Source organism: Amphibalanus amphitrite, unplaced genomic scaffold (genome assembly GCF_019059575.1).
Source record: "Amphibalanus amphitrite isolate SeventyFive unplaced genomic scaffold, NRLGWU_Aamphi_draft 000672F_arrow, whole genome shotgun sequence".
In the NCBI taxonomy this organism is placed as follows: Eukaryota; Metazoa; Arthropoda; class Thecostraca; order Balanomorpha; family Balanidae; genus Amphibalanus; species Amphibalanus amphitrite.
The window spans coordinates 135485-162241 of record NW_024882166.1 but is presented as its reverse complement, the minus strand read 5'-3'; the positions used below and the strand labels follow the sequence as shown (position 1 = coordinate 162241).

At 50.7% G+C, this 26757-nt stretch overlaps 1 protein-coding gene across 1 annotated transcript in view; it reads right to left on the bottom strand.

Annotated features, from left to right (window-relative positions):
* Window positions 1–12577: 12577 nt before the first annotated feature.
* LOC122364369 (histone-lysine N-methyltransferase MECOM-like) overlaps window positions 12578–26757 on the bottom strand; it is a 56970-nt gene continuing 42790 nt past the window's right edge. Inside the window, exons 6-7 of the mRNA XM_043334676.1 lie at window positions 19710–19839; window positions 12578–15504 (exon numbers count right to left, since the gene is read on the bottom strand). Of these exons, the coding sequence (XP_043190611.1) occupies window positions 13482–15504; window positions 19710–19839 (2153 nt within the window). The 3' untranslated portion in view covers window positions 12578–13481. The remainder of the gene's footprint in view (window positions 15505–19709; window positions 19840–26757) is intronic.

Here is a 26757-nt window from a genome sequence, read left to right as displayed (position 1 = left end):
AGTTGAAGTGCTCTCCCTCTCCATCTTTGTGCTGTTTTCAATAAGCTGTGAGGCCAGACAGTCCATTCTGGTGGTATTCGTGCTCATTGACCATTCAGCCTGCGCTGGCACCCCGATACGGCCGGCCGGTGGAGATCTGTACCGAATCGGCCCGATTCTGGGCACCTTTAGCGGCGGCTCTCAGCGATCCCGTGTGATCCCGCGGCCCGTGCCGGCCGCCGGCGCGGCTCGGGGCCGTGAGATAAGGCCGCTACTGACCCGCTACTGACTGTGCCGGTGGTCCTGAGTCGGACCAGGCCGCGGACAGCGAGCCGGTGACCCCTCCACGCGGACCTTGGCCGGACGGGCCGTGGGAGGGCGGTCCGTTCTGGCCGCTGGACGCGCCCGCCGGCGGTCCCACGAGCCGCCGAGCTGGTCCGTGCACCTCCCAGAGGACTCGGAGCACTCACACGGCCCCCAGAGCTCTCAGAGTGCCTCTACGGAATGGGGGTATAACTCTCAGAGAACCCACCAGAACGGCGCTATAGGCTCTCAGAGAACCCACCAGAACGGCGCTACGGCTATCAGAAAACCACCCCTCCTCCACCCCCCCCCCCCCCCCCCTCCTCCTCCTCCTCTTACACCAGGACGGAGCACAGATCTCAAAGAATCCCACCAGAACGACGGCATAACTCATGAACCAGAACAACTCCAAAAGGAACAGCAGCGCAAATCCTCTGAGTACTCATCGGCACAGTTCTCAGACAACCCAGCACAGCTCTCCGACTCTCAAAGAAGTGAGAACCCAGCTCTAGAATGGAAATACAACTCTAAATCTGTGAGACTTTTATCCGGACGGGCAGCACAGATCTGGGAGACCAGAGAATCCCACCAGACCCAAGATTCAGCACTGAAAAGCTCCTCCGGATGACGGCACAGCCAATGGCCAACCACGCCCCGCCGTACTCGCTACATACTCACAGGGTGGTTGCACATATGGCGGGCTTGCAATATTTTGGGACATTATTCGCACATTACGACTCGCGTTTCAACAGGACTGTTTGCGGTCTCTCGTAAAGCAGTGTTACGCCAAGGCAGTCTATATTCATCCATGAAATTTTACGAATAGCGCTCACATCTATGTTGCATAGTGGCAGGTAAGCCCAGTCTTATTGCTGTTATACCGTTAGCGCTAGGTTAGTGCAATATTCGACTTTCAATATTAATTTTTGTGTGTTTAATGGTTCATCGGGCTGCACGAAATCGACTGATAGGAAATATCCATGGGGTTTTCATTGGGTGAACATCGGAATAACTTCTCAAAAAAGTTTACGTTGTCATGTCACTGTACGATACGATCAATATTTCGCGTCATTTAGCAAGCTGGACCACCTATTCACGATAGCTTCCACATACCTATTCAAGATAGCTTCCACATACCTATTCACGATAGCTTCCACAATCCACATACCTATTCACGATAGCTTCCACATACCTATTCACGATAGCTTCCACATACCTATTCACGATAGCTTCCACAATCCACATACCTATTCACGATAGCTTCCACAATCCACATACCTATTCACGATAGCTTCCACATACCTATTCATATAGCTCACCGCCACCGTTGCTCACGTCCACAGCTCGGGATCGGGCCGGTGAGGACATTTTTCGTGTGTCTGCCACACGCAGTGGAACTAACGGCGCGTTTCGTTGACGGGTGCAACACGTCCCGCACGTGCCACGTGATCTTCCCACGGGTCAGACGCGTGACGGTCGCACGGGCGACGGACGATGTTTTCGCACCAGTGCAGATCCGGCGGTGTTTTATGGCGACTGTGGATCCGTGCCGTCGTCTGAAACAGTTTTTTTTTAGGGATTGAAGCGGTAATGCTGATATTTTTACAGCAAGGTATGGGAGCAGGGGAACCCGTGCGATAGCTTATTGAAATGCTTATTATCTGGGTTCTTGAGCCACTTTTTATGAATGCACAAAATGGAATGGAACTTTGGTTAGACTTGCCCAGGTTTGGTGCATTCGCCAGCTGACCCATCGTGAAAACGGCAATTGTTCTAAATAAGATATTTTCAGTGTTCTTAATTGTTTTTTATATCCAGCATCAATGTTTTATTTAAAAAAAAAAAACACCATACACCTCTTTTTACTCAAGTGTTTGGTGATAGAAACAGCCTTTATGACCCAAACAGGCAAGTCATACGCAACACCAATGCTCCTGCGCGCAGGATCTGGTCAGACCGGCACAGCCATGCGGCGCGCGCCGAGTAGCATGCACGCCTGTTTACGTGATTGCCCGTAATAAAACTGAGGCGCGCCGCAGACAAAAACTGACCCCAGACGCACCATCCAATTACACGGGAGGCGGCGGGGTTGTGGACTGGAGCCCCGACCGGCCGGCCGGGGCGGCGCCGGCGGCGGTCACTGGGGCCGGGGGCCGCCCCCGCCCCCGCCCCCGCCCGACCGGCCCCCAGGCGACCCCTCCTCCCAGCCTTCATCTCAGCGCCGCTACAAAACAACTCCAGATCGTGCGAGGTCACTTCCTATTAGATCCATTATCCCCGGGCAGGGTGGTATGTGGTTTGTACTCACACACATGCAACTGGTGAGCTGAGGGCAACTGTTGTACAGAATCTAGGACGTATATGCTACCAAAAATATCCACTCTATACGAGTACATATATTGGTCAGAGCTTAGCAAATGATTCCCTCATCTGCCCAATTTGAGAAAGCACATGCGCCCAATGGCAAATGATGTGCCTACCTAAGATTGAAGCTTGATTCGTTCGATTTTTATGATGTACGGTTAAAAGATGATATATGTACATTGAATTAATAAGTCACAAATAATTCAATTATTCATCGAAATTCTTATTCCCAAGGTATTGGCATGGCTGAGATAATAGGGTATTGGCATATCGGCTGCTACCAAACGTACAAGTAAGAAAGCACGAAATCTTTTCCTCAATTTTCCGCTTTATATGTTAAAACTAAGTGATACTATCAATTTCGAAAGTTTTTGCGACATTATAGAACGTACCACTATATCGGTACTTCTGGTGACATGGCACCATGAAGCACACCGTTATTTAGGCAATTTTCGTGACATTTCTACGTTCATTTTGGACCGATCACGAGTGGCCTGTGCCTTGCACAACAAATCAATTTGCTGCAAAATCACTGATCGGCCAGATAATGCCTCGGCCCCGTTCACGCGTGACCGGCGGACGGTCAGGGCAGCATGCCGCGCACATAGGCGGAGGCTGTGCGGCCAAGTCTCCGACATCTTCGGTCTGCTTCTTTTCCTGGTCGGCTCTGAAGCCAACGGATGAGGAAAGTCGCCGCAGATATAACTTCCTCACGACCCGAGAGCGTCACGATTTAGAAAAGTCCGCGGCCGACTCGGAACATTCCGAGACAGAATTCGAACAGGTGATATCACCTTACCTGCGGCCGGTGTGGCCCGAACGCTGTGGGCAGGCGTGGACAGGTGTGGACAGGCTTGGACGGATGAGATTAGGTGTGGACAGACGTAGACAAGTGAGATTAGGTGTGGAGAAGTGGGATTAGGTGTGGAGAAGTGCAGGATTAGGTGTGGAGAAGTGGGATTAGGTGTGGAGAAGTGGGATTAGGTGTGGAGAAGTGGGATTAGGTGTGGACAGGCGTGAATGGATGAGATTAGGGGTAGACACTAGACAGAGGGGAGGATTAATGTGGAAAGTCCTGTAAAATAGGCGTGAACAGAGCTGTGGGCAGAAGGGATAAGTTTGGACAGGCGCGTCCAAGTGAGATTAGGTGTGGACAATCAGACAAATACACAAGCATGGACAGATACCTACTTAAAAAGCCGACAAATTGGCGGCGATTTTATAAACTCCGGATGACAAATGCGCGAGAATATGTTTAAGTGGCCGTCATGGTCTTGTAGTGACTAATAATGTTAAGACTAAATAATTAGGCATGTCGAAGTCGGTGGCTGTGTTTCGTCCAAATAGTTATACCATGTGAAGTGTCTGTTTTCAGTACCTACCTAAAAGTTACTTCAAATGTCAATATAAAATGAATTTCAGCGGTAAAAATGTGAAAACACCAGAATGATGCATCTGAGGTAAGTTGATTGAGTTCATAGGCGTAGGAACAGGGGGGCCAGGTGGGCAAGTGCCCACCCACTTTTCGAGGTGGGGGGGGCCAACCATGTGTTTTGGCCCACCCACTTTTTACTCGAGGCCCCTCGTCTCGATTTGAGAGGACGTCGTCACCTTCCAGAATAAACAAACTCGGTAAAAATAAGTTCCACGAATCCCCACGCACGGACTCCAAGGGGCCGTGATGGATCCAAGGAGGCCCTCTGTTCATACTTATCAGTCGAAGCCCCTGAGACTGATGGCCTGAGAGGCCCTAGTGGATCTGAGGAGGCCCCAATATCCACACTGGTCTGGGAGGCCCCTCCATCCACACTAGTCAGAATAGGCCCCTGACACTGGCGGTCTAGCCGAGGCCCCCTACCCTCACTAGTCAGAGGAGGCCCATCTATCCTCAATAGTCAGAAGAGGCCCCTGAGACTGATGGTCTGGGAGGCCTATCCATCTACACTGTAGTCAGAGGAGGCCCCTGAGACTGATGACCTGAGAGGCCCTTATAATCACACCAGGCAGAAGAGGCCCATGATACTGATGGACTGAGAGGCCCTTCTATTCATACTGGCCACAGGAGACCCCCAAAACTTTCGGTCTAGGAGGTCCCTCAATCCGGCACCAGTCAGAAGAGTCCCCTGAGACTGATGCCCTGGGAAGCCCTTATATTCACACTAGGCAGAGGAGGTCCCTGAGACTGATGGTATGAGAGGCCCTCATATTCACACCAGTCAGAAGAGGCCCCCGAGGCTGATGGCTGTGAGGCCCTTCTGTTCATATAACTGGCCACTGGAGGCCCCTGAAACCGGTGGTCTGGGAGGGCCCTCTATCCACACTAGTCAGAAGAGGCCCCTGAGACCGATGGTCTGAGAGGCTCTTATATGCATACTGGCCACAAGAGGCCCCTGAGACTGATAGAGAGGTCCACTCGTAATGAATCTGAGGGGGCCCTCTATCCACATTTACACTTTTCTAGGGAGGCCCCCGGGACTGATGGTCTGAGAGGCCCTTTTATTTATACTGTCCACAGGGGCCCCCTGAGATTAATGGTCTGAGAGGCTCTTCTATTTATACTAACCAGAAGAGGCCCCTAGGATTGATGGTCTAACAGGCCCTTCTATTTATACTAGCCAGAGGAGGCCCATGAGACTGATGGTCTGAGAGGCCCTTCTATTCAAACTAGGCAGATGAGGCTCCTGAGAATGATAGTCCGAAGAGCCATGCGGCGGCAACTGGCCGTGGCCATATTTCGGCTCGGTAGGGCCCTACAGAGCTCATGAGAGCACCTCAAGGGCTCCTAAGTAGACACGCTTATCCCCATAAGGGTGCCACACCGGCTTCTGAAGGCTCCTTGTAGGCATCTAAGGGCCCTTTTCGGCCTCTAACGGCTCCACCCGCCTGTGATGGCTCCACACCAGTGGTTATGAGCGCCACACAGCGGCGCCTTTGAGGGTCATACTAGTGTCTCTTAGGGCCCTATATCGGTGGCTCTGGGGGCCCCACACCGGCGCCTCTGTGGGCCACCACACCTGTGCATCTCAAGGCTCTATATGTACATCTGAAGGACCCACACCGACACCTCTGAGGGCCCCACACCAGTATCTTGGAGCTCTGAAGGCCCCACACCGGTGACTCTGAGGACTCACCGGCTCCTGAGAGCACCATGTTGATGTCTAACGGCTCCACAAGGCCACTGAAGGCACCACGCAAACTCTCACTGAGCTCTAATGTCCATGTACCGGCCTCTGAGGAATTTAACCCGCGCCCCACTGGGGTCTGCGTATAACACGCCCTACTGGGGGGGGGGGGGGGGCTATTCATAGCCCCCCCTCCTAACTCCGAAACTACTGGGCCGATCGTCAAAATTCAAACGGCGTCTGATAGCCCCGGAAAAACTGTCGAAGGAAACCTAATTTCATTGACCTCGAGGTCACCGATGACGTCACAGGTCAGGTCAAAGTAAAAATTATTAGCATTTTGGCTTGATCACGTTTTGGGCTCTGGCCGCCGTCTTACAAGTCAGATCAGGCTCATTTTTGGATCACACACTCGGGAACAGATGCTCTAGCTACCCTGAGGGTACCAAACTTGTACTTTGATTTTCAGGTCAAGGTCAGGTCATCACAGGTCACGAAAATATTATATCATGCGTCGGTCACGTGACACATGTTTTATGGTCCATTTAGGTCAGAGATTTCGAATTTGATGTCGTCTGTGTCATCCGAGGTCATTTTGAGTCGAATTTAGCTTATGTTAGGTCACTTTCAGGTCAAAAAAGGTCAAATTTTGAAGTTAAAATTTTTCAACAAAAAAGGTGTCTATTGGATGCAGTGTGAGCTCAGGAACACGATGGTGCTATTTATATTGGCGTACGATGTCAAATACGTGCTGAAAAATTGATTTGAAAAATTAATAATTGTGAATTTTTTGCAATAATGCGTAAAACTTGGCCATTTTTGAAGATATTTAGCTAAAACTTGCTAGAGTCAGTCATATTAATGCGTTCTATCACATATATTCCGGTTTTTTTCGAAAAATCAAAAACTTTTTGAAAAAAATGTAAAAATATAAATTTTGGAGATTATTATAATAAATTTTCGAAATTTTCACAATGTCGAAAATCCGAGATAGCAGTTTGATAGCGCAGTCAATTCTAAGTCCTCTCATGCAAAGAAATTGGATCTAGCTTAAAAACTGAGCTCTTGGGAGCGATTGCCGTGGTTCAATGTTTTGCGTCGAAATCGGCCGAACATGACGTCACTCTGACGTCATTTCCGGCCGACCTATTGTAGGTACGAAGTTCAAATTTTGACACAAGGTGTCAAATTGATGCAGCCTAAGGTACTGAAAGTTTGGCGTCGATACGTCAAGCGGTTCGGAAGTTATTGCAGAAAAACGGGAGGGGGGGCTATAAATAGCCCCCCCCCCCAGTGGGGCGCGGGTTAAGCCAGCGCATTCATAGCTCCACACCAGCAATTGTAAGGGCTTCACACTGAAGTATCTGAGGGTTCCACACCGGTGTCTCTAAGGGCCACATACTGGCATCTCTGAGGGCCCCATACCGGCGTCTCCGAGGGTCCACATCTGGCGGGCACCCATCAGCGACTGAAGGTCCCACACTGTCGACTCCGAGAGCCCCATCTGCGTCTGGGAGCACCATGCCGTCTCTAAGAACCACAGCGGCTCCTCCGTACGAAAGATGGGCGTCTGCATGCCAAAGGGGAGCGGTTCTGAGACAGTAGGGCACCTACGTGCAATAGAGGGACGCCTATGAAGCCCATAGGGGCGCCTCAATGCGAAAGAGGGGCGCCTCTGAGGCCTACATATATGGGCGTCCACATGCAATAGAGGTCTGCAAATTGCAATTGATCAATGCCATGGGGGTGCATTCATAAGAAACAAGGGCGCCGGCATGGCAAAAGAGCATGGCCTTCAAGTGTCCATAAGAGAGAGACGCCTATGATAAGCGCACATTGTATGCGACAACGGGGCGAGTGTGGGACATATAGGGATGTCTCTGATGACTATAGGCACATAGGGCGCTTATATACCAAAGAGGGCGCCTATGAAGCTAATGGGGGCACCTGGGAAACGACGAAGACATTTGTGTAAGGGTTTTCAGGGGTCATGCGCCGTTTGCGGCAAATAGATTCTAAAAAAATCGGAGGGGGAAGAAGTTTTAAAAATGGTGCGGACTTTCCGCACTGTTCGCTTTAGCGGTTACGCCCCTGGGTACATCTGCCCGATCTCAGAAGCTAGATTTGGAGGTCATACTTGAAAGCAGCCAGCAGGATGAGGCAAAAGTTGGAGGCCCCTGAAAATAGGAGGCCCCTGGAAAAGGAGGCCCCTTGACAGGGTGGCCCACCCACTTTTCATGACGTTCCTACGCCCATGATTGAGTTTGTAGTTTGTAGTTTTGAGACATGACTAATTAAAGACGATTGATGCTCTTCAAGGGTAATTATTTTTAAGCTGCTGGTATTTAATGAATAACGGAGTGCAGTAATCCACTTCAATTTAGGTTGAAGAAACTTGCTAATTATTTGCACATTTCGACACGAATTTGCACGCTTCACAAGTGAAGTGTGAACAGGCTGGCTGGCACCGCCTGCCTCCCCAGTCGTCTGACTGTTAACACTTTATGAGGGCTGACAATTCGCCCGCCGCTCAGTCGTCTGACGGCCAGTGAGGACTGACAGGCTGCTGACAGACTGTGATAGAGTGCTGACAGACTGCTGACAGACTGTGATCGAGTGCTGACAGACGGCTGTCAGCGGAGACTGGCTGACAGACCACGGACAGACCACGAACAGACTGGCTGACAGACCATAGACAGAGACTGTCTGACAGGCTAGCAAAGACTATCTGACAGACAACAACTGACTGACAGACAACGGACAGAGACTGACTGATAGTCCACGGACAGAGACTGACAGACCACGGACAGAGACTTCTGACAGGCTAGCAAAGACTATCTGACAGACAACAACTGACTGACAGACAACGGACAGAGACTGACAGACAACGGACAGAGACTGACTGATAGTCCACGGACAGAGACTGACAGACCACGGACAGAGACTGGCTGAACCCCATGGACAGAGACTGTCTGACAGGTTAGCAAGGACTGTCTGACAGACAACGGACAGAGACTGGCTGACAGACCACGGACAGAGGCTGACAGACCACGGACAGAGACTGGCTGACAGGTTAGCAAGGACTGTCTGACATGGACAAGGGACAGAGACTGACAGACCACGGACAGACTGTCTGACAGACCATGGACAGAGACTGACTGAAGTCCATGGACAGAGATTGGCTGACAGACCACGGACAGAGACTGACAGACAGCGGACAGAGACTGGCTGACAGGTTAGCAAGGACTGTCTGACATGGACAAGGGACAGAGACTGACAGACCACGGACAGACTGTCTGACAGACCATGGACAGAGACTGGCTGACAGACCACGGACAGAGGCTGACAGACCACGGACAGAGACTGGCTGACAGGTTAGCAAGGACTGTCTGACATGGACAAGGGACAGAGACTGACAGACCACGGACAGACTGTCTGACAGACCATGGACAGAGACTGACTGAAGTCCATGGACAGAGATTGGCTGACAGACCACGGACAGAGACTGACAGACAGCGGACAGAGACTGGCTGACAGGTTAGCAAGGACTGTCTGACATGGACAAGGGACAGAGACTGACAGACCACGGACAGATACTGACAGACCATGGACAGAGACTGACTGACATATCCCATACAGACTGTCTTTGAAGCTGACCATGTCACGATTACATTGACAAGCCATGGCCATGGGCCTTGCTAATCTGTGCGGGTACGCAGATAAAGCAGCCCTGATGTCGTGCTGCTTTTCCATGCGCCCTAGTTTGGTATGTCGTGCATGTCGACAATTTCAGCGACTCATCTCCACATATGCAATAGTTGTTGGAAGAAAGGCCACGTTGCATAAGAGATAAACACGCATGAAGAGCGCCCATCACGACGCGTGCAGTTTGCTCATCGGACGTGCGGGTCTCGCATGACGGACGTGCGGGTCTCGCATGACGGACGTGCGGGTCTCGCATGACGGCTGCTGGTGCCACTGGCAGCTTGACGCTAAAAATACGTTGAGGTGGTGCTATTGGTGTGGTTACAGCGCTCCGGTGGGGTCCCATCAGTGAAAGTTTACCAAATGAGCGGGTGTGCTGCTGACTTTCCACGGATGGTACGTCGCGCAGGCGGTGATCACGCGCCACCAGGGTCTTGGTTCTCCCCTACGTGACGAGGAAATTTGTCAAAACTTAGACAACGCACGTATCTCAGCAACGATTCCGGACGCCACGAATAGACGTCTGATGCAACAAAAAATTAAAGCGCCCTGTATCACGCATGGCTTGGTTACAAGTAACATCGACGTCTGATAATGCTGCAAATGCTGTTCGAAAATTGGAACGGTGTAATAAGTTATGAGTATGACCGACCACGAAGTTATAAACGTGATGCATGTAGATAAGCTTTATGACAAGAGCTCAAGCTCAGGATCAAAGAAAAGCTAATGTGACGTTATAAACTGCAAAATTTCAGCCAGTGACTAAAGGTACAACTTCAGATGCATGTAATTACACATTTTCAAAAAGACGATGCTTTTTGTTGTGACAAATTGCTAGACGTAAGTCATGTCTGATAATAGCTTACATATATCGCCCAAAATAAAAAACACACACTTCCGCTGCCGGAGACTGGGCTGATGTTGGTACCTCAGTTTTCTGGGCTGGCCGTGCATCTTGAATATTCATATTTTCTGTCCAGCTTTATGGCACAGAAGTGATATTACCCTGCTAACAACGACATGGTCGATGGAGCTAGGCACCCATGTGGCCATGACATGCACATCCGGAGGAGAAACGTGATCATCTGTGTGCATTACGCGAGTTGTCATTTGCGGTTTGTCAATGCCTAGCCGCGATGCTATTTGTGGCACCGCACTGTTCCATGACACGTGAGCCACCACTGATCACAGAGTAGAGCTGTGACTGCTGAGGGTTACAGCAGACAGACAGACAGCAGCTACCCAATGCTCTTGTCCCATGCCATAATCTATAGATGTGGAAATAATCTCGAGACTTTCACGCAGGTAGAGCAGCTCAACTGTAGATTACCGAGTGTGGTACTCGTGAGGGTAACCCACTGCCACTCGCATGAAGATATGCATTGAACTCAAATGAACTGAGGCTTCCCTGCAGCCTTAACCCACGCCCCGTAGGGGGGGGGGGCGAAACGGCCCCCTTGTCCTTTTCCCCTATCTCCTAAATGGCTGCAGATATCGCCAACAGACTCAGAACCCCTCCGGGCATCAATTGTACACATTTTGATATAAAAAATCTTAAGTTTTTGGCTAAGTTATAGCGAAAAAATACCTTACTGTTCAAAAATGATGACGTCAAATTTTTAAACTCAATTTTTTGGATTTTCAGTAACTTACCAATTTACTCGATTTCACAATACATTTCTTGAAATGCCGGTAAACGGTGAAAACGCGACCACAAATGCCATCTGAACTGTGACGTCATCGGTTGGGCTGAGCTCAATGAAATTTGGTCACAAGGTAATGCCGTGGTGAGGCTATCGAATGCCGTTTGAATTTTGAAACTCGACAGGTAAATGTTTGAGATCTTAGGGGGGCCGAAACTGCTGTCGTGTGGTAGGGTCCGCGGATAGCCCTACGGGGCGCGGTTTAAAAGGCGGTATGAGTAGGTATGTATTCGTAATGAGCATTGAGCGACGATAGGTAATTGTCTTCGAATCAGGTGCTGTTCAGCCGAGAAAAAAGCACTTTGAAGGAGCTTTAAATTTGCCGTTTTTATGTCATTTACATTCGACCCAATAAAAACGGTTGCAAGACTGTTGAGTTTTGATCTACGCTCTAACCGTCTTAAATAACGTGTTGGTGAATTTCAAGTTTTTTTTTACTTATAGCTCACCCTTTAAGCGCCTGCATAAGGCTAGCCGAGCCGATTACATCACAGCCCGTGGCCGCAGTGTGCCAGTGTGTCGCGCCGCGCGGGACGCACCGCCCGTCCTCGGGCCGCCAGCGGTGGTCGGCCAGCCGGCACCGAACACGAGCCGCCGCGCCGCTCCGCCGGCCGGGCGGGGCACGTTTCGCTAAAACAGCTCACGTGAATTTTCCGCCGTGCTTTCGGTTTCATCGTCGTGTCAGTGGGACCAAGGCGACAAGGGGAGGCCCCGACGGCACGGCGGCACGGCACGGCACGGCACGGGACGGGAACGCGGCGGCACGGTGGCTGCCCGTCACGGGCCGGGGTGGCCAGCGCTGACTGCCTGGACGGCGGGTGCAGTGGTGGCGACACCTACAATGGCGCTAGTTCTGATCTTCGCCGCCTGGGGGCTAGATTCCGTACCAGACGTGCTGTGGGTGCTATAATATTCACTAAAATAGCATGATTGTTCTGGAGTTAGAATTAAATGAACTCGTAGCTGTAGTAAATTAGAGTTGGAGGTGGCAAATCAGACATCAGTTTCTAGACCAAGCGGTACCATACCATTATGTGAGCATGAGGGTACCTACCTACCTTAACTAAAATTAATATCATCTTGAAGTTGGTTTCGAGCGTAGGAGAGTTCCAAAATCGTGCAGGTCGCACCCATCCAAATACTCATTGTCCTGTTTATTTGTGCAAAACAGGTGGTTCGCTAACAAGGCGACGGTATTATGACGGCGAGGGCATCGTGAGTCAGATTAATTTGTTGTTAACTTAAATGCACTTACATACTTGTGGATGCGTGTTTAGAAACGGCACTTGTTGAATTACGTTTCTGGCTCTTCCTATCATTTTCTCACTTCAGTTTATACCTGATTGCTACAATTCGATGCACTGTGCTACAAATCGATCAACGGCTTTTGTCAAAAATCGTCAATTTTTATTGTAACAGTTTATTGCTGATATAATATTAAAATCTCACCGCATTAAGACGCATTCCAATCAAATGTACATTACATTCACGGGAAAACGGATATGTTCAATACGCAGGACCACGGCGCAGGTGGTCGTCTCTGGGTCGCAGCAGAACAGAAATACGCTGATGGACTCGATCGATACCTACACTCCGCGCTACAAGCAAAAATAATCTACCGTATAATACTGTTCGGCCGATGACTTGACTGGGGTCGCTCGCGGAACACGGGCACGGATATAGGTGCGGCGCACAGCTTCAGGGGTGACTCAGATCATTGGAGCAATGCGAGGGTGGTGCGAAAATAAATATGCAAGCGCCGATGTGCTGATGTGGTGCAGTGAAATGCTTGTGTGCCAGCACAGTCTAAGAATAAAACTAACGGCAACCGGCGCCCAGAGAGCTCCCAGTCATGGTTACTTAGATTCGTAAGCGAACATGGGCGATCCTCCAGATCTGTGTGCTCTGGACACGGTAACGGATACGGGGGCGAGGCGCAGACATGCCTTTTGTAAGCTCGCTAAATGTGAAAGCCAGCAGCGTGTGCCATGGTACCCACGCGAGGCTTCAGTAACACACTTCTTAGGAACTGAACAGCAACAAAAATCATCAAACGGAGCTCGGATTCACCATATCACATCACAAACGATCGCAGAACGCACGCTGTACACACGTCGAGCACGCTACAGGCGCCACTGTACAGACACCGAACACCCCACACATTCGAGGTGACATCACGCGCGCACAAAACAATGCCGTAGACTAGAACGCGACTATGTCGTGCTCTCGACTGTCGATAGTTCTCCGGGGCGGCGCGGCTCGCCCGACTGTGTACTGGCCTCTGAACGCCCCTCCGGGCACCTCTCTAGCTGCTCGGCGAGGTCACACACTCACGTGACCGGTCGAACGGGTCGATGGCGGCGAGACGGGTCGCCCCGGGCGACTCCAAGGCGGACAGCCGAGAGCTGGTCGGCACCATGGTCGGACTCGGCGAGACAGAGCGCGCCCGCTTGCCAGGGGGCGCTTCATCGTCGTCGCTCGAGTTGTAGGTAGCGCTGCCGTCGGTCACCTTGTCGACAAAGTTGCGGATCTCGTCCGTGTAGCCGGACTCGTTATGGGTCGAGTCGGGACTGTCTGAGCCCAGGTTGGCGACCCCCTGCTCGTGTTTCCTCAGGTGCCGGTCCAAGTTGGTCTGCTGGCCGAAACAGCGGTCACACAGCGGACACCGGAACGGCTTCTCCTTGTTGTGAATGTTACGCACATGACGCTGCAGGTTTGACGAGATGCTGAACGAGCGCTCGCAGTATTTGCACTTGTACGGCTGCTCGCCGGTGTGCGTGCGCAGGTGGCGCGTCAGGTTGGCCGACCGGGGGAAGATTTTGCCGCAAAACTTGCACGAGTAGCGATCCTTGGCTCGCTGAGTGTGCACGTTTAGTACGTCTTGGTAGGGTCGAGTCAGGCCCGGCATCTGTGCCCTCATCAGGTCGAACGACCGTTGCGCCAGGACCGGGTTCAGGTAGGGGTTGTACGGGTAGCGCATCGAGTAGGGGCTCAGTGAGGAGCCGGGCAGGCCGGCGCCGTACGGCGTCAGGCAGCCCGTCTTCTCCAGGCCACCATACATGCTCTCCATGAAAGGATGGATCGGCCGCGGGTAGGCCATCAAAGGAAACTTGCCCGACAGACCTGGGAAGCCGGTCGGCGAGCCAAACGGAGTGGGCAGTTCGGGAGCCGGCTCGGCCGCCGCCGGCTCCTCCGGCTTTGGAGCGGCGGCCTCAGCCGGCGGCGCCGCGCCGAAGCCAGTGAACAGCTCGTCTGGCTTTTTGCTGAGGTCCAGCGGCTGGTCACCCGGCTTCTTGGTCTCCGTGGCCCGGCGGGGAGACGGACTGCGCGACGTCTTCTCCGAGTCCTTGAGGTGTGCTAAGATTGAGACAAATCCTTTGGACTCCTTCTTGGCCGGGGTCGGCACCTTCCGCGGCCAGTTTTCCGGGCTAGCGGACCGATCAGCCCGCTCCTTGGGCCGCTCCTGAGACCGTGACCTGCTCCTCTCCTGTTCCACCGCCGGAGCGGGGGCAGCGGGGGCGGCGGCAGCGCCCGGGGCAGTGCCCTCCGTCTCCTTGTCGGTGGTCTGCTGAGTGGGAGCCGGTGTCCCCGTCTGCTGTCCGGCCTCAAACGCTGTCGTCGGCTCCACCTTAGGCAGTGACATCAGGAACGGGTGTCGCAGGAACGGGTGCGCCGCTAGGCCGGCCGGCGTCGGCGGCACCAGAGAGCCATACTCGGCGAGCAGCGGTGGCGTGCAGAACGGCAGCCCCAGCCGCGGATAGAGCGACATCAGAGGGTTGGCGTTCGGCGGCAGCGTCATCCCTGGCGGCGCGCCGGCGGACGGCTTCTCCACAGCGGCTGATCCAAAACGGGGCGCGGCGGCCGAGTCGCAGAACCGCTTGTGTTTGGTCAGAGACGTCTCGTGACTAAACACCTGAGAGCAGCGACCGCACTTGATCTGCTTGCGACAGTCGACGTGGTTGCGCTTGTGTCGGCACAGGTTGGAGAACTGGGTGTACGCCTTCTGGCAGACCTCACACCGGAACGGCTTGACGCTGGAGTGGATGTGCGTGTGCTGCTTCAGACCGGAACTGGTCGCGAACGTCTTGCCACACTCGGGACAGGCGTGAGCTCGAGCTCCCACGTGCTGAGCGCGGATGTGCTTCTGCAGCGCGCTGGGGTCGCGGAACACCCGCGTGCAGTTCTCGCACGGGTACTTGCGGTACTCGCCGTGCTGTTCGGCCTTGTGTTTGATGAGGTTGGCGTTGAGCGCGAACGCCTGAGAGCAGTAGTCGCACTTGAACGCGCCGGCGGGGTAGTGGTGGACCGAGGCGGCGTGCCCGTCCAACCTGTCGACAGAGACAGAGAGACACAGCGGTTACACCACGAAGTTAATGGATCAAAAAATGCTACAGGTCAGAAAGACACGCAGGGCTACCCGGCTACACCCATGGAACAGACCAGTCACCGGCCCTGTCAGTGCATTCGCCAATACTCGTGTGCGTGGTTGGGTTAATCGTAAGTCTTCCCATCCGTATCTACGTGCGTTACACAAATGAAGTGGATGCCTTATTAATGTTTGGTTTTCAGTTACTAAATGTATACCTCGGAAAATGGCAGTTTGGATTGGATCAGCGGATGGGTGGAATTTCTCTGCAGTGTATTTATTCCACGCCGCTACCTTAGGCCGGTCATCGTAAACATCACTCACTGACACATTGTTTGTGTCATGTGTCACTCTCCGCAGCGCGTGACTGACACCGTTTGTTGGCAGGTGACCCGGGAACCGCCTTCTCTCCACGGCGATTGGGCTAGAGACGGACGGGAGACACTCTCTATTTGTCCGTCGAACAGTTAGTCAATCGCGCTGCTGACTATCGAAGCCATCCTTGGGCATCAGTTATATTTCTCCGTTCCGCTGCGCTTGCAAATGCATGACTGATGAATATGGGTCTGTGTATTCGTACGTTTGTACACCCGTCATGCACTTTGGGTGCAGATTACGCTTACACAGCCAGCAATGCATGGAAACACAGTACCACAGGCGGCGGCGGGGTGGCGGTGGACAATCGGAAAGACAAGAACGCTGAACAATGTGTAGGATCAGTGTTCGCGGCACGGCGTGGGCGCACAGACTGAGCCAATAGTGTTGGAGCCACACGGCAGGTGTCGCTGCAGTGGCGCCCGCGGACAGAGAAAGTTTTTGCCGCACGACCCCGTAGGTGTCGCTCGTCAAATGCATTTCTCCGTTCCGCTGCGCTTGCAAATGCATGACTGATGAATATGGGTCTGTGTATTCGTACGTTTGTACACCCGTCATGCACTTTGGGTGCAGATTACGCCCCCCTCCAGCCCCAGCGCAGGAAGTGACCCGTGTCCTGCCCGCTGGCCGCTGCCGGCGCGGCGGTGCGTGCCACTCTGCTATGACTACTCTGCGGTCAGCCCAGCTGCCAGTCCGGCCCGTGACCGCGACTGAGCTGCGGTAACGACTCGGCACGTGTGATTTATCGATATTGAGCCTGGTCAGACCACCGTTTTAGACCGCCCGTTCATTGAACAGCTATGATGACGCAGAATTACCATACGGTCGGTCATGGCGTGTAATTGTCTAAACTAGGTCAAACGACAGGGCGGCACTTCATTCATTTGACTCGTATACATTATCATGGTAACGACATGCGAATTTATTGCATGGATTATTGCTATTGCAATTGCTATTGCAAAGGGATGATTAATATTTTTGACCATCTTTTAACGCTGCATTATTTTGATACCGAGCCCAGACATTCGAAATAACTCTTGAACTATAGGTACTAAGAAGAACAAATTGTGGGATAAAAGTATCACTTATTGTTATTGGCATTTTTTGTGCCCAGAATAGCGTTAACGTCAGCTTACAACTTTTGTAACTAACTTTTGTACAGTCTTCACAACTTGCCATGCATCTAATCTATAATTGGTCTATTAGTGTTAACTGTGTTTGTTATATTGTGATATAGGAGCTGCATAGGCCCCGTTTCCGTCTGACCGGTCGGCAGAGGGTGGTGCGCCAATATCGTCACCGTGCGCAGGAAGCGCGGCGCGATCGCCGTGGCCCCGCCCGGCAGCGCAGCTGCGAACAGTCTGGCGCGGATGCCACCATTCATATATCGTCCGGGCGGGCGGCGGCCACGGCAGAGGTGACGTAATTACCGGTCATCGACGCCCCCACAGCCAGCACCTGTTCGGCCCCGCCCGGCGCACCAGTCCGCGCCCCCAGCCGCCCAGCGATGACACCCTTTGATGGTATTTCATTCATCGATGGCCCGGGACAGGCTCGGACTCAGTGCGCATGCGCGCCGGCCGCTGACTGACCCCCGCGTCGGAGGGGGTCCCTAAATGACCCCCACACCGGCCGCCGGTGGCGTGACTAAGGCCGGTTAAGGTCAGAGCCGACAAATTGGGCGGAAACACGTCTGGCGTGCCGGGATGCGCCAGGTGCTCCTCTTCAATGAATGGCAAAAGTGGAATGCCTGGCGTGAGCAGCGTGGGTTTTGTGGAATGTTTCCGTAAAATTGGCTCACGGAAGCGTGTTTGGTAGCCAACAGGTTTCATTCAACAGTCCATGAGTTAACGATGATATTGAACTGGAGGCGCTCACATTGGAAAGGGTAAAGTACTTTAATAAATTGGTTAGCTACTACTCACTGGAAAATAAACAGATATCGTTCTTCTTATATGAGAATACGTATCTCATAACAATATAAATGGCAGTTTTTATCATGATTGGATAAAACGAAACATTACGTGCACATGAAAGACAGACAGACAGACAGACAGACAAAACTTTATTCCAGACCATACTGGTCCATAAAAAACCCTTCACATCATAAAAACACACACAAACACACATGCTAAAAAAAGACACACACTGCAGCCTAAACACAGGGGAGTCAGGTGACATCCATGTCTGCCCTTGTATACAGCCTTCCCGCTGCCAGATTTCGGTCGCTGCCAGATTTTAATTCACCTGGCGTATTCACTGCCTGGCTTGCTCGATTATCGAAACTGCGATTCACTGCCAACACATTTTGACCAGGTGTTTTGGTTCACTCTCCCGTCAGGACGAAAATGGCCGCCATTTATCTGTGCTTTGGTCGCGGTCACCCCTAAACCAGCAGTCATTGGACAGCTGGACACCGGTCTATTGTGCTTGTCAACTGAAAGGTAAGCATGTCGGTGCTTCCGTTGTCCGGGTAGCTTGTCTCTGGATCAGATCTCAACTAACAGGACAGTGTGCTTGCGGCTGACCGCCAGGACAGCCTACCTGTCACCAATGGACATTGGACAGCTCGCACCTCGCTCCATGACACTGCATAGGACAGCTGCCGCCTGACAGCGTGAAGGTCATTAAATCAGTGCCGGACTGCCCGGTCTGTTTGTCCACTTGTTCGTCTGCTCTGTCTGCTCTGTCTGCTCTGTCTGTCCGTCTGTTCGTATACGTCCGTCGCGCGCGTCTGACCATCTGTCTGTCCGTCCGTCTGTATATCGGTGTCTGTCCGTCTGTCCGTCTGTCCGTCTGTCTGTCTGTCCGTCTGTCCGTTTATACGCCTGCCCTGTTCGTCCGTCCGTCTGTCCGTCTGTACGTCTATCCGTCTGTCCGTCTGTCCGTCTGTCCGTCCGCCCGCTCGTCGGTCAGTTGATCGCTCACTCATTCAACCATAGACCACCTGGTCACCACAGTCCGTGCCGCCGACTCACGCAGCGTATGATTTATGCACGATCGGCTCTCCACATCCGCCGGTGGTGGGGACAATTTTCAGCAAGCACGCGCCAACACTAAATGACATGACCAACAATTATCAGCGCCCTATTATATGCTCGCTGGCGCGGAGACCTTGGCATAAAAATCTGTCTCGAATGTGCGACAGCCCGTCAGTTCAAACGTCCCGATCGTTTGTGGGCGACGCGCATATGGTAGCCCGTAGCGTTGTCTGGTGCTCCTGTCAGTTCTTTTTGATCCGACACAATCTGTGCAGCCCATGAACGCGTCGGAGTGGTCTGCGGCCGTCGGTGCCAACTATCACACCTGTAATTACCGCGAGGGGGACGCCGGGGGGACGTAAGGGAGGGGAGAGGACCGGAACTGCACGACGCCGGTCCAGTCATCGGCCAGAACAGTTAGACCAGATAGCATCGGCCGGTTCGGTCCGGGGAGCACGGTCAGGACATGACTGCACTGGACAATAAATATGGACTGTTGGACGTCTACCATCCGTGATAGCTGATTTTGAATCACCACAGGTGACGTCTATGTGAAAGAAAAAATCGTGACACTGGACATGTAGGAAGAAAGGGATGATGGAGTTACTTTCAGATAGGATCCTATATGCACGAATTGTACATATTGCATTTACCTTCCCGTGATTTTTCTTCCACAGCTCCATGAAAATTGATAATGGTGTTGGAAAACGCAGTCTGCATTAGTTCGACATCCATGCTAATTGCTATGCATGAATTTTATGCAAGTGTTGCGCATCCGTACCTATATGTGTTGTGTTTTTCAGATACTCACTCGAAAATGGTGAGGAAGGTCTTGCCGCAGGTGATGCACTTTTCCTTCTCCTCCTCCTCGTCGATGAGCTCCTCCTCCCGTCGCTGCTGCTCTGCCCTCTTCTCGTCGGCGCTCTCTGGCCTGTCTCCCTCTGCAACAGAGGAGGTTAGGGACTGTTCAGCGGACAGCGACTGAGTACCTCGGCCGCACACCGTGCCCGGCGCGGGATGGGAGGGCAGGGCTGAAATGCTATCAGATGGTCAGTATTATGGGTCTTCTTTGTCGTGTGATATGTTTCGGTGGAAGTTCTTATGCTCGGTGTCTCAAAGAAGTGTTAGGAATTGTGTCGTACATATGTGTAAAAAATGTGCATGAATGAAAAATATGTGTCCGACTTTCCGTCTATTATAGCCAGATGCATGAGTTTTTCCTATATGCTGTGAAGCCAGATACGTTAAATGGCGGAAAACATGTCACCTCTGAGATTCGATCCTCAAACCGTTATCTCACAGCATCAAAATCCAAACTTTTCTTCAAAAGAGGATAAATTCAGCTCGACACCATACAGAAGAGCGCCGTGACGAAAACGATCGAACCCTGGCGAACAATGCTTTGCAACGCAAAAGCCCGCCTGCACCGCCAGAGACAAGTCCTAAGTTTTTAAAGGGTTTGCTGAAACGTTAGTACGAAGTAACTGGACGGGCAGGCGAGCCGATATACGCGATTTTCGCAGCGCTTATATGCAACGAAGGTTGGTGACGTCATCAACACAAATAAAATTGATCAAGCGGCACGTGACATTATCTGTTGTTGGACAGTCCACTTCCAAAAATTCGCGTTACTTACCAAGTTGTTGAATTACTTTACCTCATGTTTAACGATAAATGAATGAATGATTGAATAATTGAATGAATGAATGAATGAATTATGAATGAATGAATGAATGAATGAATGCATGAATGAATGAATACATCAATAAATGGGCAAATGAGATGAGATGAATTGAATCAATCATCTATAATAAAGCAAAGTAACTGTGTGCGATATGCAAGGGAAGAAATATCGCTGCCAAATATGAATGAACACCTGGTAACTTATAATTTTAGTCCTCGTTTTTAAATGTTTCTGAATAAGAAAATAAAGGAAATCAATTGAACGAGTGTTTGCACATAGTGGTCAGGAAGAAGCAACAGTCCAAATTATCCGTAAATGGCTAGCTCTCACCTATTCCCTTGCAGAGCTGCACCCTGACATAAGCAGCTCCATATCAACCCCATATCTATCAACTCTTCTCCCGATCTGAGTTCTGAGCCCACCTACCGTCTGTCCGGGCAGTCGACCGCTCGCCCTCCCCGACAAAGCCGAGCGGCTATCACAGGCAGCTGTTGCGCCGCGAGCCACTTGACCCTACACGACCGGCGCCCTGCGAGCAGGCAATTGAGGCCCTCCGGCCGAGTGCTCAGTTAACACCACTGCCGGCCATCATTTCGCCACCTAATAACTCGGCGTCCGACGAATCCATTTAATATTTGACGACGCTTCATAAGCCAACATATGGGCGAAATCACACAGCGCCAAGTGTAAAAGTTTGAATGGGTCAATTACTCTTCTTTGAGCGCAATTATAATCGATGAGCGCGGCGGCCAGCCGGGTTGAATCGGCCGCCGCCGCTCTGCGCCGGCCACAAAGGCGGCCAGTGGGAACGGGCCGTCGCCGCCGGGCCTCTAATGATGTGCTCTCATTGTGTCCTGCGGACGACGGACGTCGACGGGCGGAGCGGATCGATCCGTCGACGCCGACACTGCAGAAGGTGACGGAGGCGACGACCGGCCATCTCGGCTCGCCCGGTCTCACTGGCAGACGGCGGTGGCAGCGATGTCACCCCTCCACGCGATAAGGCTTCATAGGACCAAAACGAACAGATTGTGTGCGTAGCGTCTTACTTCGTCAAGATGTTTTGCATATTTTACATATGTCATGCGAATGGTCGCACTGCTTCGCAATAAATATTTAGCATTTGAACTTTTGCAGACAACTCGTGACTTCACCCTTTCCGACGGTGGAAGTGATGGCGAAACTTTTCGAATTTCAGTGCGAAAGGTGTTTTACTATGTCTTGATGAAGACGGTATAGTGTGAGTACCGGGTACTATCAAAGAATGCCTACAAGTATTTTTATTTTATGTGCGATAGTACTTAACACATCCAGACTATCTACTATGAAGTGCCATCGGGCAGTTTATATCCAGAGTGACCACTTCACTGAAAAGAACTTCTGTAAGGATCCATTTGGTGAAAACTCATCCACTTGTGTCCCGAAAGCTTTGACACTGTGGAATGAGCAACCTGAGACTAATGCAATGAGGCATTGCTCCTATGTGCTCGAAAGGCATGAAACTACTTCAATTGTAAAGAACGTTACTTAGGTGCCAATGGAGAGGCTAATAGCTATAACATAAGATAGCAGCATGTTATGTGTAGCTACAAGTTGGAAGCAGTTTTGAATGTAGTGCCAAGGAATAGTTGGAGGTATTCGAACCAGCAGTTTGTTTGAATAGGTAGTAGAATTAAAATTCCTCGCCTAAACATGCAAGTTCACGTAATGCTAAGCTTATGTCTGTCTTCCTATTCAGCTTATGATTACGAATATTTTATCAGACAGTTTAGGCAATATCATTAAATACTAACTGTCGAATGATTTAAAGAAAATTGAATTAAAGGAAGAGTTCGGTAGGATCCCCTGCCTAACTAGTTGATCGTGAAATGATGAGCGTGATGGCCAGCTTGCGCATTTTAATTATCGCATCATCTGTCAAAGAACCTCAAACGAAATAGGTAACTTTACATTTAAAAAAAAGTTTCTTAACCCTCGCCCGTAAACGGCGATCTGCCACCTTCGCCCATGCAGGGGGGGGGGTTGGTGCGACCCCCCCCCCTTGGCGTTTGAAAACGGAGCGTCGTAGAGCTTAGCGGAAAAGACCAAACGGATTGCTCTCGCCGAGATCTCGCGATTGGTCGCATATTTTTTGGTCCTAGGTCAACATTTGACCTACTTTTGACCGGTCAAAGGTCAAATTTTCGGAAAAATAGACTTTTTTCAACTTTCCGCGGCGATTGCGGCAAAACGGTGGGAGATATCGACTTGAAACCTTCACTATCGTGTTACTTGATCAATTCTCTATCGTTTGGTATGTATTTCGTTTCCCTAGCTCTAAAAATGGCGCGTTGGGAGCGCCGGAAGTCGGCAAGGTCACAGTCGGCGGCAGAAATTCGAAAAATCAAAATTTAAATTTTTGAAATCTGATTGTATTTTTGGATTTGGAAGGTCCATTTGCTCCCTATAGAAGCTAATATTGCTGCATATTCCCATTGAGGTGACAAGAATTAGCAAAATAGTGGTTCGGGCGCTTTTCAAAAATAGTACCGGACGCTGTTCCTCTTGTGACGTCATAGCTCCGTGACCTGACCTGACCCGGTCAAGTTTCTTATACCATATGATAGCCAATACTTGCCCCAACATGCATGGGAATTTTCATCACGATCCATCAACCGATATCCGTACCACCGGCAGGAAACCTCGGGCGTTGGCACTCAGTTTGTGAAAATCCGGCCGGAGGCTGTTCCCTTTGTGACGTCATAACTCCGTGACCTGACATGACCCGGTCAAATTTTCTTTATCAAAAGATGCGCAAGGTTTGCCCCATAAGGTACCCAAAATTTGGCGGCGCTGCGCGCCGCTGTTTTTGCACTATTTCCGAAAAACCTCAGGGGGGTTGCACCAACCCCCCCCCCCCTACATGGGCGAGGGTTAAAAGGACTACGTAATAGGCATTACCTAAATCAAGTTATAGGCATACCTAATCACCAATCAGCCCACTGAAGCTAAAGTGAAAAGAAATTGGAGCAATCAGCATAAGCCATGAGTTAAAAGGAATTATATCCATATGATTCAATCACATTTATTTACGTGCAAGCTTGCACAGCCTAATGAGACTATTTAATATTGCACAAGCTCACTAATTCAATGCTGTTGTACTAATAAGACTGAATACAAATCAATTTCATTCAATAAAAAGATGACGCCGGACAGCCCCAGTCCGCACCTATTTACAGTTCTCTCCCTGTGCACCTGCGCCGTCGTCCGTGTCCTACCTGATCCCCGGTGGGTGTCTGAGATGGTCCGCTCTCGGCAGAGTGGGCAGAGGAGCCGGATTCACTCTCACAGAGAGGAGCTGTGCCGGTACCAGCGGTCAGCTCTCCGGTCCACTCTCTACCACAATCGATCCGCCATTGAGTGAGCGCACCTTTTGGTGATTCCAGTGATTTACTCCCATCGGGGCAGGTGATTCCGTACGGTCTCTGACAGAGGTGTGGGTGGCCGGCGGCCCCGGCAGACAGGGAGCACGTGCCCGCGCGCCGTCCGCCCCCGCCGCGGCCCGCCGCCCCCGCGCGCTCCGACCATTGTCCCACAGTTGTTAACACGGTGGTCATTAGTAGACGGTGGGTATTTGAAGCGCGTTCGACTCTCGCGCTGTGCACCGGTGCAGTGTCAGAGAGTGTACTGGAGCGCCACCGGCGGGGGTTGTCATCCGGCGGGTCCACTTTTTGGCGCCACTCGGAATGCCGCGCTATGATTGGCTGAGAGCTCTCTGTGGGTTCAGAGTCGCGATTTGGACTACAGGGCACCAGTCAGATGAAACAGGGCGATTGCGGCTCGGTAGTCATGATTGGTGCTATGCATGCTGCGAATAGCACCTTTAGGTATTTTAGAAATTAATTGGAATTTGATAAAATGAAGACCCTAAGAACAGCTTTACCAAGGGGACGAGAATCAAGAGTCCCACGAATAACGAACCGTTTGACAAAAGAAGTACATTTGTTTAATTAAATCATTGGTCGATTAAGCACAAAAATAGACGTGGACTAATTTATCAAAGAGACAGTTTTTGTGATTGAAACCTGAGCTTATGATAGGTACAGAAGCCTTTGTCTGTAAATGTCATAGAGGTTATTTCGTCTAAAAACTTATCGTAGAAAGGGTTTCATTGTAATGGGAACGACGCCTTTCCCTGCCAAAACAATGAGCGCAGACGACAGGACTCAATTCGTTGACAGATTAACCCGCGCCCCAGTGGCGGTCTCAGCCAACTTCGCCCTAGTGGGGGGGGGGGGGGGGCATATGTTACCACCCACCTCTAACTCAAAAACTAAGAGGGCTAGAAAGACGCAGTAAAAAGCAGTCGATTGCTCTCAATGCGTACGTTTGAAAGTATTTCGGTCATTTTTCATCTTAGAGCAATATTGGGGTCACCAGAGGTCATCAAAGGTCAAAATTTGCCAATTGCCATTATATTTTTCAGAAAACATGCCGTTATCTCAGGAACTATGGTAGCTAAAAAAACGCAATGAAAAGCAATCGATAGCTTTTGAGCTCTTCTTTTGATAAGGTCAGTATCAAAATTGACCTCAGGTCAACGGTTTAGCCTCCAGAGGGTAAAAACTAAAAAAATAGCTGTTTTTACGAAAAGTGTTTTTCGACAATAACTTTCGACTACAAAAAGCCACGACGTTTCTGTTGCCAGAATCGTGTTCCTCTCGCCGAGACGCGTCGAATGAACTATAATTTGACCTTGAAAGGTCAACTTGAAAATTTGACGTGAGGTCAAGGTCATGACCTGACCGGAAAAGGTCATGTTGCATATCAGTCGATGCGCCTCAACAAGACGAACACAATGAGGCCATCCCCAGCGTTCTAGCTCTTTCCAATCGCGAGTTATTGGCAAAAAAAAACTGTTTGTAGCCTCAATTAACCTCGGATGACCTTTCTAGAGGCTATCAGCAAAAATGACACCTTGGTCATCACGGGTGGTCCAAATCATTATGATTCTGAAATAGTTGGACTGTTCCTATGCGTACACACGGATCTAGAGGCATTTTCATTTTTCTCCATTGACTTGTAATGGAAAGGTCACGCCACTGACCTGACCTTAGGTCACGGATATAAAAAATCTGAGATAACAAATTGTAGGCGCCCATAACATCATGCAATCCACCAAGTTTAAAACCTTTCTGAGAAACACTGCAGACTGGACATGTTTGCAAACTTTTTTTTAGGCTTGGTCAGTTAACTTGATCTGGTGACCTGACATGACATGACCTGGGGTCAAAAATTTCACACATTGTCCAAAATTGATGTACCAAAAGCTACCCCAAGCGGCGCGGCGCTACGCGCCGCGGTTTTTTATTTACACGCAAAAAACGTGACAGGGTGGTAACATATCCCCCCCCTCCCACTGGGGCGAAGGTTAGTTTATCTCACTTATTGCTCAGAAACTTAGTTGTCAGTGTCCATATAAAGTAAGCTCAGCCTATATGTAACTGTTTGATTGTTTTGCTGATGAAGATCGATCGAAAAAAATGTGATTCTAGGGATTTACGTAGAAAAAGTGATGACTATTCTACATCTCATGCGTTTAGTTTCAATTAGTTGCCCAGCACACGCTTGTGTGTTTGGTATTCTAATATGCAAATGGCACTAAATTGTGATGTTGAGAGCCCCATGGTGATTCGAAAAAGGTATTAATCGACGCTGAGGAGTGTCATGCTTCCCAATATATTGTCTCATTTCCTTTGTGTCCTCGGTTTCGATTCTTTATACGTTACTATGCACTGCAAATCATAGAAAGCTGTTTCCAATAAAAGTTAGGTTTTCTTTATATGCAAGGAAGTGAGGAAGTGATAAGAACTCTTTAAATTCCGAACGCTGCGGGAGAGCAAATACACCGCTTATGTATGACTCGTTTGGCTGTACCAGTGGTTTAAAACAATTGTTTAATATCTACTCACAATAAGAAAACTACTTGTTTTATCTTGTACCTACCATTCTCAAGCAAACGTTGCAAATCGCAGAGCCCATAAGTCGACGCCATCAGTTTCACTGTCCCTAGACTGCCGCAGTCTATGGGCACAGCCCCCTTGTCTTCCTATTTCCTGCCACTCGTTCCTCTGACAGCGTCACCCCATTCGCCGGCGGCGGCGTCCCCACACCGGCCGGGACCACAAAAACGGCT